This window comes from Camponotus vicinus, unplaced genomic scaffold, assembly GCF_025532165.1.
Source record: "Camponotus vicinus isolate PSW18456_S1 unplaced genomic scaffold, iyCamVici1.0 SCAF_13, whole genome shotgun sequence".
Lineage (NCBI taxonomy): Eukaryota > Metazoa > Arthropoda > Insecta > Hymenoptera > Formicidae > Camponotus > Camponotus vicinus.
This window is the reverse complement of record NW_028141949.1, coordinates 5,886,744-5,901,517: the sequence shown is the minus strand read 5'-3', so window position 1 is coordinate 5,901,517 and position 14,774 is coordinate 5,886,744. Positions and strand designations below refer to the sequence as shown.

Below are 14,774 nucleotides of genomic sequence, written 5' to 3'. Positions count from 1 at the left end.
GTTTATCGAGATTCTCTTTCTGTCATATCAATTTTTTGTTTTTTCTCTGAATGGATTTTTTGCGTCGGACAGATTTCAATCGCCGTTAGAAGGCGCAATGTAATGCTTTTTAAATCATTTTCTCAAGTTGTAGTCTATCAACGAACATCCGCGATTAGAACTGAGTCTGCGTAAAATTGCAGCTACTGACGTATACTTGTTGCATATTCGCTTGCGCATGTCTTCTCGTTTAGTAGGTCAATGAAATAAGAAGATTTGAAGATAGAAAATTATGTTGGGTATATGAAACACATAGTTTTGCACATTAAATTAACACTCGTCTCTATCTAAACGTACGTACATATTTTTAACTGGATAAATGTATTTTACGGTATCTTTTAAATGGTCTATTTGATATTTTATATTTAGAGAAATAAAAACATAAAATTTCTTCTTATATTATTTATTTGTATATCATGCACAAATAAGTAACATAAATGATCGTTATATATTAATACATACATATCCATATAATTAAAAATTAAAAAATTATTAATTAAATTTAACGTACAATATTTTACATACATTTTACATAAAATAAGTTGTCTCTTTCTCTTTAATCAATTTTTATATAAATTAATATAAGTGTCAGTTTTCTGATTATGTTATAACACTACGTCAGCAAATTTTTCGCAGATTCCTGCAAAACTTCAATCCGGCTTAATTCGTTTTTGATCAAACAGTTGTGTGTCTACTATTTAATCAAAGTGATTCCATCGTGCAATTGAGAAGGTCGAAGATATTTCTATTAGATAGATTGTCCTGGGCTCTAAATTAGTAATTTCCCGTTTGATGTAAGGATATCGTGACGATCATCGATGTCGCTTACAGCCTTGCCTTGTTTTTGTTATCGCGACAAATGACAAAGAAAAAGCTTTTGTTAATGTTTATTAAAAAATATAAAATAAATTTTCTAAAGAGAAAGCGCAATAAAAGAACTGATGGAGATTTTCTATGGAAAAGAAAACAAGCGTTTTTCTTTGTACAAAATGAATACGAGTAACAAGTTTTTGTAATATTATATACAAAAAATATGTGATATATAACATATAAATTGTGTTATGAAAATAATTTTCACACTGACATTTAATTCTGTATAATTATGTTATAAAATATTGATAAGATAGGAATATCTTATCAATAAAATTGTGAAATTTTATAAATATATATTCGCGATTTATGTAAATCGGATTGTACGGGTAAATATATATTATAGAGATTATTAGATAGGTAGATAAAGAGAGAGAGAGAGAGATTTTACAGAGATTAAGATAATTAGATATATATTTATGTAAAATTTATACAAGTAAGAAAAGATTTTAATAATCTTTAGATATCTTCAAGATTCGAAGAATTTTTAAAAATAATTTTTTAAAAATAATTTTTTAAAAATAAGATGTTTTCAATTTCGAAAGTGCTGTGTAATTTTTTTATACAATTATTTGATTACAAAAATTCTATCACGTTAATAATTAACAAAAATAATTTGCTCTCTTTTATTATCATTTTATTATCAGTTTCTAAATTAATTGCGTGTACGATTGCATAAAAAAATACGAACGGGTTTTAATCTGCTAGAAAATTGACGTAAAGCGGCTGCGATAACAACGACCTCCAATAGTTAATGTAGTGATAACAACCATTGTGGTAAACCTAATCGTTTCTATTATCTGTTCGCGACGTTTAACATATTGTGACTTGTACAAATCGATCCGCAAGTTGTATCGATAAATTGAAACACATTTGAATTTTTCAAAGACAAACTTTTTTGTCCCGAAGTTGATAAATTTTTTCTCGATGCATGTTGATGGCGAGTATTAAGTGAGGAGACAGAGAGGAAAATAAACGCAATAATTTTATTGCATATAGCTGTTGCACATGTACAGAAAATCGAAAAAATTTCAATTGTCAAGCTAAAAGACAGAGATGGAGAGGAAACATATTTTTTGAGAAAATAATTATACATATATCTGTAGGAAAGTTTTTATCAAGTTACAAGTCATTCTTTTACGCATAAAATTAAAATAATATACGCGTGACATATTTAATATTAATAAAATATTTAATGTTAAAATATTGTGTATATTCTATTCCCGACACTGTGGTCATCACAGTTATCTTTATAAAGTGTTATAGCTAAAATATAGGATCGTCATATATCAAGAGATACAGAATAAAGGAGACGGCATTTCCTGTTTTCACGTTCCTTTGCGGTAGCAATGGTATTTCCTGCGTGCTCGAAAGCAGACATACATATTTGCCAAATGCCTTGCTATATGTTGATTATTATATTATTATTAATTATTATATAATATACATGCGCATATATGTATGTTTACTCTAATATTAATATTATATAAAGAATATTAATAAAGAGAAATGTATTAAAGCACTCTTAATAAATTTCTCTCGAGACAAGAGATGATAAAATTTATTTCCATTACAATTAATTAATTAAAAATTCAAATTACCGGAAATTAAAATAATCATATTTTTTTAGATATCATCGAATCATTAATTAAATTCAATCAAATTTTTTCGAATCTATATTTTATAGTGGAGACTGTTTTAGCAAAGTTCATTAAGGTACGAAAACTTTTCGTTCGCGTAATTTCGGACATGCTACTAATAACCGCGAAAATTTTATGTTTGCATTCGTGGCAAAAAACTGCTCGTTCATGTATTGACTTGTATCGCGTCGAAAGTACATATTTCTAATCTCGCTCTACTTCGTGCGACAGATTGCGCGACAAAGTTGCTCTTCCCGTTCTTGTTCATTTTATTATTGTTTCTCTACCGTATATTCATATACAAAGTGTAACATAATCGCGTGGCGCATAATCGATTCGGTCTCCCGGCGAACGAACAGCGCGATCATTGTTCGATAATGGTGTCAATGGAAAGTTGGAAGGGCTTAGAGGTGATCGAATGCCCTGACTAATTATCTAACCGAGCGAGGGTTGGATGGATGCGATAAGCAATTTATGTGCGCGCGTATAGTATGGCTGATGGACCAAGTGTCCGTCGCAGACGGCTATTATCTCCTGCGTTTAACCCTCTCGTACTCGGATTATTCCTAGACGCATCAAAGAGAGAACATTAGGGTAACTTTCTATCTACATATTAGTATGCAAGATACGATATCTTAATGCCTGTTATTTGCATTGAACAAATTATATAATCCTTTATTTAAATTTAAAATGTAATATTACGATAACGATAGAGGGAGCATATTGCACTTTCTCATTGCTTTTTAATGACAGATTGATACAATCTTATGTATATAAAATCTATTTTATTAAATTATTTATTTTATTTGTTAAATTTAATCTATTAAATTACCACTTGCTTCTCGAAAAAATCTAAACTCGTTACATTATTATTCTTCTCCCGAGTATTTTCTTTTTATAGCACGAGCACAAAAGTATGATTCACCGCGAGATTCAGAGATTATACGGGAACGATTAATAGTGAAAACGCGCGTTGCGTCGCGATTAAACAGCGGAAGAGTAAGCAAGAATCGAGAGACAATGTTGCGATGCGTGACGCGTATCAGCGTAACACGGTAAAGTAGGGAGCGTCGAGCTGTCAGCTGAGCATATCCGTCCACAGATGTCGGCCGCGTCGGCAGGTGCGCTCGGCCAATGGGCGGGCGCGCTCGCCTCCCCCCGTCCCGCCGTCCGTTTGGCGCTCCCAATGGCACGGACAGTGATCGCAATATGGCTTCCGCCAGCGCCAGCGAGTGAGAGTACCTCCGATAAAAGGTGACATCGGGTCACGGTGAGATATTCGGGGGTGCGCGGGCAGCCGCACGCGTGAAAATCGCCGTGCGTTTACTCTCGCCGATTCGCGCGATCGCGTCGTTAGTGCCGCGAACGGCCGCAAGTGCGGCAAAAACATCGTTGTTTCGTGCGGAGGAAGACTTAGAAGGAGACAGACAGTGGTATAGGAGAGACGGAGAGAGAGAGAGAGAGAGAGAAAGCGCGACGGAAGATCGCTGTGCCCTCCGCTCCGATCCCTTCGAATCCAGACGTAATCTCGGCTAATTTCGCGCGGTAAGTGAGGCAACGATCCGAGTAAGTCGCGACGATCGTGCTCCACGCACGGAGCGGCGCTGCTCCGTGCGGTGCTCGCGAATTTGCGTCGATCATCGAATAAGTCGATCGCGAGTCGTCCTCGGGAGGAGGGAAACATTACGCGTGAGAACTATAACGATAATCGCGAATCTCGAGCGGACAGTGCTCGAGTGCGCGTAGCGCACCACCGGTGCGCTCTCGGCTCCTCCGTGTGCGTGCGTGCGTGCGTGCGGCGCGTATGTGTGCGCGCACAGGTAGCGGAGGTAGGTGCACGTTCGGGCAACGACGAGCGGACACATCGGAATAGCGCGAGAGGTGGTGAATGAGCGGCAAGTTGCGAACGCGCGCGACAGAGACAGAGGGAGAGAGAGGTACCGGGGGAGACACACGCGGGGTGTACGACGGCGTTTCGGCGCGGCGAGGCGACGTTGCCAGAGTTTTCCCCCCCGTCGTGTACTCGGCTGCTACGCGCTACTACTACGGCGGCACGAGAACGAGAGAGAGAGAGAGGGAGGGTATTGGCGGACAGGAGCGCGACGACGTATACGCGACGATTACGGTAGTGTAGTGGTAGTAGCGGTGCGTGATCGCGTCGCACCAACGAGAATCTAGACACGCCGATTGTCCTCCCCGGAGGCTCGCGACCGAGCCTCGACGAGAGGATACCATGGAACGACGCCTGACGACGTACGGCCGCAGCGACACGTGACAAGCCGAGCCACAAGCCAGCGCAAGCCATGAAGAAGCCGCCACGGTGAGTGAGTCCAGCTTGACATTCGCGCTCGCAAATCATGGTATTTCTTTCTCGCGTTAATCTCTGTTTCCGTCGAATGCATCCTCCATGTCTACTTTGTCTAGGATCCGCGCGCTCGAAAGGTATTTGTAGATTTTTAATGCTAAGTTTATCGCGAATACAAAAATATAAATTAATTTCGCGCGTTTATTAATTAAGTTAAACCGACGAGTAAAAGATTCTCGAACCTTCTATCTGTTTCGTGGAAAGGTCTTTCGCGAGCATTGCCACAATTTTGTTTCAAGTGAGGAAAGTATGGCCTTCTGACGGCGTTTGAAAAATTTGAGCAACGTTTGCGAAGAATCTTTGAGGGTTGCTCGGGGTGATACGAGGTCATTGATACGTTACTGCCGTTACAGAAGCGAGTATACATCCCCGTGGTGGTAAAGCGACGCGATTATGGGGGATGAGTCACAGAAGATTGACGCCTTGTTTATTGATCTTGACGCAGATGCATGGCGCTTGTTATGGTATCGTCGTTAGTGTCGTTACTTTATCGAAGGTTGAAGGTGTAAGCTTTACAAGCAGTTAAGGGGTTGTCAGAATGATTGTGTTAAAGATTTTTTTAAAATAAGATACACCGAGTATGTGTATGTGTGTCTTATTACTGTCATAACAATGTTTAGGAGACAATTTTCTTCATCATTTCGAAATAGATTCTTTCTCGTTGAAAATATCGGAAATTTATTGTCTATCGTTAGTTTTCTATTTTTTTTTCTAGGAGTAACTTTTATTTTTTCGTTTTAATTAGTTTAAAATTATTGACACGTGGATATTATTATCGCAAAAAACTTAATATTAGCATTATAATTCTTTTGTTATCATTGTTAAGCGGAACAACGTATATGTTGAAGTATATACATGAATATTTAGTATGCGAAGAATCTAAAGTAGACTGGCTTCTTCTGGAAAAATTCATTAATTACGTATGAAGTGATTTAAGAATTTTAGTCATGGAATACACGTTGCTTTGGATTGAAATGACATATAAAAAATGAATCACGATAACATCAAATGTGATTTTAATAACATACTGAAAAAAAAATTACTCAAATTTACTAGGTTCAATATTGCGGCATGAATACTTATGGGAAACCATTTAATGATGGAAATATAAAAAGATTTAAATTGAATCTATAAAGTGAAAATAGATAAACTAATTAATACAATATCTTGTATCTTTATATAATTTATTTTATAATTTTATTTGCGAGCAATAAAAATAAAATTTCTTTAAAGTTTAACTTATATGTACATGTTAAAGTGCAATTTTTTTCAACACGTGCAATGCTGAAAATAAATGTCTTCGCTGAGGAAAGATTTGCTCCGAGTTTTTCATGAAGATTTTTATTTACTCTGTATATACAGCAAAAGTTTGTAATTTAAACTATACTCAAATTCGCGCTATATTAGTTAGAGCGAAACTTGAAATCCAAGCTACTTGTCGCTCGTTCTCGGGAATGAATTTAATCGTGTCACGAGTTTTATTCCCGAGCCAAAACTTTCGACGTGGAGGAAAGCGCGCGCGATCTTTAAGGCCGGCGAAGAGTGTCGAAGAGATGAGCGCGACATTTAGGAATTTGAGGGTCGAAGTAACGAAGCGACGAAGAACGTTCCAAATACTTGCCGGTCGTCGTCGTCGACGTCGTCGTCGTCCGTCGACGAAGAAGCTGCGTAGGTCGCTAAATTATGGAGCAACGGAATAAAGGAGAGCCAGGGGAAATGAAGAGAAACAAAAGAACAGTTTACTTGGGTATCGTTGACGCTGAATAATTCTCTACGCGTTCAACGCCTTTAATTTGCTATCGCTGTAGTAGAAATTTGACTATCCATCACGTGAATCTCTCTCTGACATTTTCCCTTGCGATTCTTTTACCTTTTCGTGATTCTTTCTCGCGTTCAATTTTAATCTCATATATATCAGAGTAAAGCATAAAGAAGCGATAGTATAAAAGTGTATTAAGGAATCTATATTACAGATAGATATAAAAATAATTATATATGTAACACGTGAATACAATTTTAATGATTGCTATTTATTTGGCTGTTTACTTTTTTATGACTAGTGCATTATTTATTGGAAGCATGAAAAGCCAATCTATCTCCTCCGCGACTCACACACAAGTTTAAAAATCGATATCCTACATATTCGTAGCTCATAAATCTTTTCTTCTTTCTGTTAATAAAACGCAGAATAGCTATGGATAATTTATTTTCCTTTCAAGATATCGATAATGCTTATTTAAATATTGAAATATTATAATTTATTATATTTTCTTAATTTATTATATTCTATTAATTATATTCTTTAGGAATGTGTAGGATTATTTTTTACTTTTAAAGTTTTTCCACATATTATTGTATTCATATTCTGTGCTTGAGTTCATTTATTATTATTGTTTATTCTTGATCTCCAGTTTGTGCACTGTTTAATATTTTATATTTTTATAATAATTATAATATTTTTATATAAATTTTTCGTGTTAACACATGTGTGTGCATACACACTTGTATTTTTCTTTTTTTTTCTCTAAAATAATATTATGAGAAGATTATATATTTTAAAAACACATATGTGAGATTTGACTTTATCTTGTCTATATCATGCTATCAAGCGCGATTGTCAAGGAGAACCGAGAGAGACACACGAGCGATGCACGCGACACCGCATAATTATAAATCTTAACGCGGCCGGTGTCAATTACGCGTAAGCAGAGGCAGTCGTTTGGCGAGAGAAGGTGCTAATAAGTCGGCGATTGTAAATCCTTTCGCAGCCTTGAAAGCGACTTCTTCTTCACCGTCCCGACGAGATGTTTGTACAACAGCATGTGTTATGTATTTGTCTCGAGGAGTGTCTTGGGTAAATAACGGAACGCATCGGTTAGACCTTCGATCCTGCGTGATCCTCGAAACGCCGAAACGCACGCAGGATATCTCATCTCCTTGTCCTCGCCTCTTTGTTTACGTAACACGACATTCGTGATGTCAGATGATGAATTAATCTCTTTACTTAATTTGAGAGAGAGAGAGAAAGAGAAAATATATTTAATAATAATTTTGTTCTTTTTTTCTCGAATTTACTTAAAATTTTCCAAGATCCTTCTACTTTATATTATGTGTATATATATAAATTAAATATTGTAATGATATATTGTAAAAGCATATGTTATATTGAGAAATCAAATATTATGAAATAAGACATTGATTTCAGACAGTTGGTTAACTGGTCCTACCGCCTATAATAAATACGTGCTTGAGGAATCGATCATTAATCTTACTTTTGACAACTGATTTTTCGCTCTCTCTCATTATTAAGAGGGTCTTCTTTCTGTTTATTCATCATAAAATTTAATGAACTACACTGTATCATCATGATTTATTTCTTCTCTTCATCCAAAAGAACTATTCTTTTGTGCCTTTTCACTTAACATCGCTACGATTCTTTTATTTTTACGTATTCTCTCGAGAATTTTCACGTGGCGTTTTGAGAGAAAGGTTATTGTTTCGAGCGCTGAAACACCGACAAAGATAAAACTCCCACATACCTGTGAAATTCTTGAAATATGCTGCCAATACCTGAAAGCACCGGTGCATGAAGGGTTGGGAGGGCCTATCCTCCTTCGTCCTTTCCCGGAGGCTGCAATGCATAAGGTATATAGAAAACGAGCACCGTTTTACGTTTGATTTTATTACTCACCCTGTACGCTCCGCTTTCTCGACGAACGTGTTTAGGGTCGATCTCTAAGACCTTATCGCAAAAGAGGTATCGCGAGCGAGTGTCCATAAAATCCGACCGTGTTATGGTAAATTTCGCGCTCAATATCTGATTCAATTCTTGGACTATGATATTGTTGTAAATTGACCAATCAGTTCTGTATATCGTCGTAAATTATCGTTTTCGTAATACGTTTGTTTGGATTGCGAGGCGAGAGCAAAACGAGAGTAAATTCCGAGAATAAAGCGCGCGATAAAAATTTTACGAAATAAACGAACGCATTTAACAAATCCAAGATCCAAGAAGAATAAAGGAATGAGAGGGAGGGGGGAACAATGCGAGCTCATAGTTCATGGAACATGCATTTGCAACATATGTATGCGCGCACACGTATAAGCACGTTCGCATTTCCGGTCGATTTGTAATGCAGGGTAACGTGCTCGGCTGTTTAACGCGAAGCTGCATTACCTGTCTTTGTATTTGCAAACACGCTGTCGGGACATAAACATCGGCCATGCGAGCTACGCGTATGCGTGTGTGTGCTTACTCTATATGTATCGTATATGCATACGTAACGTGTAACATTTGCGCGAAAGAAACGTGATAATTAGAGAACGGCCGACTTATATATGACGCTACTGACGATCAAAGATACATCCAGAAACGATCATAATTCGAGATAACTTTATCTCCATTAAAGAAGAGAACGAGAAGAAGAAAGAAAGTATTATCGATTCGAACAGATATTTATTTAGAAAATTATTTTAAAATTATTTTAAAATTATTAATTATTTTAAAATTATTTTAATAATTATTTTTCTTTTTTCAGAAATATTGTTCGAAAGTTATATCGTGTTTTAATATTAATAATTTGTATACCCGAATGTTTTACTTTTTCCAAGATATCTCCAAACAACATTCTTCTTAAAGCGATAAAAAAAATTAATTTCGAACAGCGCGATTAATATTTATCAACTTTGAGAATGTATTTGATGTCTTTAGGATAATTAATATGTTTGATCGCAACATATCCATTAGACAATATCGGTAATGGTCCTATTACGAGCAGATGATTATAGTCTCGGTGGCAATAATTATATTAGGCTATTGGTCCGGTAGACGAGTTGCTGCTTCCGCAGCATCGCGATTTATGAGAGATAAAACCCGATGCTTTCGAAGCGGATTATCTCGTTCTCATTCCGAGATAAAGAAGCAGCGCTTGCGAGCTATCTCGCTCCGTCGGGTTGGTTATTTTATCGCTATTTTGAATTTCATATTAGCGCTAATGGAGCATCGATCGCGGATGCGAGAGGTATCATTAGATATTAAAAATTTATTAGCGCACGCACATAACTGGTTACCTCGTGAGATTGTGTAGAGATCGCGTTTAATTCTCGACGAGTTAATTGGCTAAATAAACATCTCTATCTTACAGCGAAAATGATGATTAAAAAAACGTGTTACTCGTTGCGTCTCTATAATTATTATTAATTGCATGTATTTTTCATCTAGCATAGGCCACACATTAATATGGCAGCAGTGAGACATTGCTAGAACACATTGATTCGATAAAAACTGACTTATTCCAGAGCATAGTGGCTACTCTTCACACGTATGCGTATCGTAAAACACACACACACAGTTATATGCGTGTCTTCGTCCGACTGCAAGTTCGACCTCGTTCTATCTTACTTGCGCTGTGACGCTCGCTCTTCTCTTTGCTCGATAACTCGACGATAAAGGCTGCGGCTGACAACCCATTTTGATAAAGGCCGTCCCGACTATCCATCGGACGTTGTTGTCGTCCTCCTCGTTCTCGTCGTTTGCAATTTCAGGAACTCAAAGCTGCTGCCGCCGCCGTGCCCCGCGATGCCTCGAATCGCCGCCACTGAACCAACAATCGAATTACATGGCGATACTATCGAGGCAGGTTAATCGAAGAGTCGTCGTCGTGTCGTCGCCATCGTAGCCCGCGATCTTTCGATTAACGCGACGATGGAACGCGATCGACTATTTTATTACGGAGATGTATCATTTTCCTCGATCAATAATCGGTCGATCGATTATTCCGAAAAAATGATGGGGCGCGTGAAGTTAGCCCCCCCCCCATATTAGAAATAATTGATTTTTTTTTCATGATTTGATTGCACATTGTTTGCAGGAATGCACTTTTTTTACTTTCATTTACACACTTCTAGTAAAAAAGTTATTCAAGTAAAATTTTTGAAAGGTTAATTTCACATTCGCCCTCCTTTTTTCAAAATAGTGGCTATTTATAATAAATAGGATTATTTTCGGCTTTGAGAGAAAGTTTTAATTTAGATAAGATTGAAAGAGAGATGATATCTTTGAAAAATTTTTGGGACGCGATATTTTAATGATATACGCAATAAGAGAGTTCATCGGCGTTAATATATTATTGAAAAGATGCTAATGTCAAGAGGAGAAGAATGGCCTTTTTTTTGAACGCACGAAATATCCAACAATTCTCATAATATGTGACAATTCTTTTTATGAGCAGCACGCGAAATAAAAATCCGACCGTGTCACGGACGTGTGAGAAATCGTTAAGAATCTAGTGAGGACGTTATCGCGCGATCTACGGGGTGATTCGCGGAAGAAAGACGACGTCGGTGGCACAACGTTGCCATCTTTTTGAGCGGTATTTCATCGTGGAGAAGAAATTCCCGTAAAACTGTGAAATAGAGAGTGCAAAGAGGTGGTTTATGAGAGAGTGAGAGGAGTGGGGGTGAAAGGGGGGGGGGGAAGTAACACACGTGTGCTACGAGGCCGTAATAGAACTGCCTGCTGCAATTTTATTATCGATATTTTATTGTCTGATGTCAAAAAGAAGGAAAATCGATACACCTTTCGAAGTGAAAACATCGCGAAAAAAATATTAGATTAATATCACTGCAAGTAATTTTATTAAGCAGCAGGAACGTGAATTCTCTTAATCGATATGCAGGATGTTTCAGAATTACCACGAGGCGAATGCATGATCGTTATTTCTGTTTGAAAATTTAGATAAATTTTCTATTAGCAAATTTTGCAATATTTTGTAATATCGATTACGTGATATGCAACGCGACGAGAATCGCGGTGGAGGAGATAAAATGAAAGGTAGAAGGAGCTCCAGCCGGTTATCGATTCCGCGAGGGACATAACGCTACGACAATTATGATATTTTATTTATCCCAGCCATTCGTACTCTCATCGGCTATAATATTTGCGAGCTGTCGTGCGTGCAACTTTTTCCGTATGTCTCGGCGGGGCTTCTCGTGTCTTTTTCCGTCTCGTTCGGTGCACGTTAACTCCCGTTTTTCCCATCGCTCTATATCGGCTTCTTTCCCTCAATTGTACCAATGTCGATCGTCATGCGAAACTTCCGTGGAAAGAAGGGGACGAATCTCTTATGCGGACGTTGCGGTAATATTGTGGCGCGATTACGCGATCGACCCCGTAGAAAGGTTGTTTTCTCGATTGCGTGTCTACTTATTTAATATCTTTTGATATTCTTATGCAGAACTCGATACATGCGACATTTAATTTCCTTTAATATTTTTCACAAGATCTCGTGAAAAGTATTTTTTCTCAAGGAAATATCAAGAACAATCATACAATATAATATAATATTATGTAATATTTTCGTGATAAGAGAAAATATTTTATTATTATTATTATTTTATTATTATTTTTATTTTATTGTTATTATTATTATATAATAATAATAATTGGATCATTGATTTGAGCTATGTCAATCTTTACAAGAAAGTTCTTTTTAATTGCGGAAAAAATAAATCTAGATTGATTAAAGGTTAAAGAATCTTTCTTAAAATTTAAATTGTAAGTTCTACAATTATTTATTTCGACAGAAAGCAAACAAAGAATAGATTTATTAAATAAATGTCCTGTCAAAAATTGATCGAGTTGAAATGTTATCTTTGTCCGCTCGAGATAATTTCTTGTGGACGTTTCGTTTTTACCTCTATTATTAGTGATTTATCAATCATATGGAAATCGACATAGCTTTGGTATGCTTTGATATCCATCCAACAATTCTATTTAGCTATCTGTAAAATACAAGTTAAATAATAGTTTATTTATCTAAATGTCGCTTTCGACAGCTTTTCATAGATAGATAAATGTCCAAAGGAAAATTCCAATTGTTAAGCATTGTAACGAAAAGATACTACATGAATCTATACTCGGAAAGGTCAAAATAATTTTATTCTTCAGGTATTCTATTACTGTGTGACAACTATTTATATTTATTTTTTTTCTGCTCGGAAAAGTTTCGATATTCTTTCATGACCGATCGAAAATTCACGTTTCCGATCGGAATTATAAGTCATTCCATAATGAGCCTCTTGATCCGTAACGATGAAGTGTAGGTGCAAAGGTCGATAGCAATGAAGCTCTCGTAACCTTTAACTCGCCCGCGGCTGAAAGAGAGAGCTGCATGTTTGCAGCGGCACGTGGATTATCGTGTTCGCTTTTAAATGAGCGTCCCCGAAATATTGCGCCTCTTCGCCCGTCACCGCGAGGATCGATAAGTGTTCGCCCCCCGCTACCGCCTTCTGTTCCCTCCTTTCCCACCACTATTCCATCTTCTATTATACGCTGTATCCCAACGCGATCATAATTATCACTTCCGTTCTCGCGCATGTCATTGTTCACGTTGTCATCAGCCTGCGATTGCGAACTTGATTTCCGCGAGAGAGAGGAAAATCCAGCATCTATTTTTTTAGGAAGGAAAGAATATAAATAGAAATAAATCGATAGCTATATGATTTCTATTTGCGACAAGAAGATTCGCTTGTAACATACTCGAGACTTATCGAGTCGCTACATTGCGTAATGAAGTACTTATAATTTATATTAGACGGTGGATCGATATAGAAGTTGCACTTTTCTTTTTGATTTCAGACACAGATATTTATGTAGAAATTAAATTAATTAGCCAATTAAACGCGTATATATGAATATGTGATTATTCATCGCATGTATTCTATAGAAATAATTAATGTATTTGCGACGGTGATTTCGCAGAAAACTAATTAAATCTCCCGTCGATAGATAATATCGTATTTAAAATTACTGGCAAGCTGTAAAGTTATAAGTAGATGGCTGCGATGCTTTGATTTCGTAAAGAAGATATTCCTCCTCCACCTTCCCCTTACGATGGTATGTCACGGCCGAAGTAAGTCCCAAAATTTGCATTTCCCCTTGAAATAAACTCGTTAGACCCGTGACTCGAATTCTGCGTAAAGCGAAGCATGTTTTCCAGACTCTATTTGCTCGTCCTAACTATTGTAAGGTCCGATTACCTGCAATAGGCCACAAATGCTCGAGGAATTTAAAAATTTAGCTCCATCAATCGATTGGAATAATAGCAAATTATTAAAAAAGAAGAAAATGTTCGCAATCGTTTAATTATATTTATATAAACAGTTGTATTATTTACAAAAGTTAAATCACATGTCAAAGATAATTTGACCAAAAAAATACACATCTGACAATTTAAAATAAAATTATACAATATATTATTAAAGAAAAAAAAGATAATTAAAAAAATAATATTTAAAAAGATAATATTTAATAAAACTCACATATTTTTTAGACAAAGATGGACTTTATTTGTGGTAGTAAATAGTTAGGATTCATTTGCACGCAACTGAGTTATTTGTATAAATATATACATGCCATTGCATTGCTATAGAGATGCCAAGTAATTTAAAAAAAAAATCAGTTCTACGATATAGTTTTTATTTTTTAATATCGATATTATACTGTTTATGATAATATTATACTATTTTTTATTTTTTATTTTAATAAAATAATTTTTAGTATAATACAATTCTATATACATTTTAATATTTTCAAATATTCAATGAAATTATGCGTTTTATGTTGCATTACAAATTGTGCGTGTTTTCTTCTTGGCATTTATAGAGTATCTTCTTGAAAAGTAAACCGATTTCATCTCGAAGCGAGAAAGTCATTTTCAAGGTGAAAATCGTTAAGATTTGAAAGTTGTACATTTCGAGTTGCATCGACAGAATTACCTGAAGCATCGAAATGAAAAGAGGCACATAAAAAACTCCTATTTTAGCTACATTATATTAAAATGGATTCGTTGAATAGTAAT

At 36.1% G+C, this 14,774-nt stretch overlaps 1 protein-coding gene across 4 annotated transcripts in view; it reads left to right on the top strand.

The window, feature by feature from the left end:
* Positions 1-14,774, top strand: part of Lilli (AF4/FMR2 family member lilliputian) — a 199,036-nt gene that overhangs the window by 43,228 nt on the left and 141,034 nt on the right. Inside the window, exon 1 of one of the 4 annotated variants that reach the window (XM_083086825.1) lies at positions 3,750-4,869. The exons of the other annotated variants lie outside the window; for them this stretch is intronic. Within the exon in view, the coding sequence (XP_082942951.1) occupies positions 4,853-4,869 (17 nt within the window). The 5' untranslated portion in view covers positions 3,750-4,852. Of the gene's footprint in view, positions 1-3,749; positions 4,870-14,774 lie in introns of those variants that run through there. 4 annotated transcript variants of the gene reach the window in all.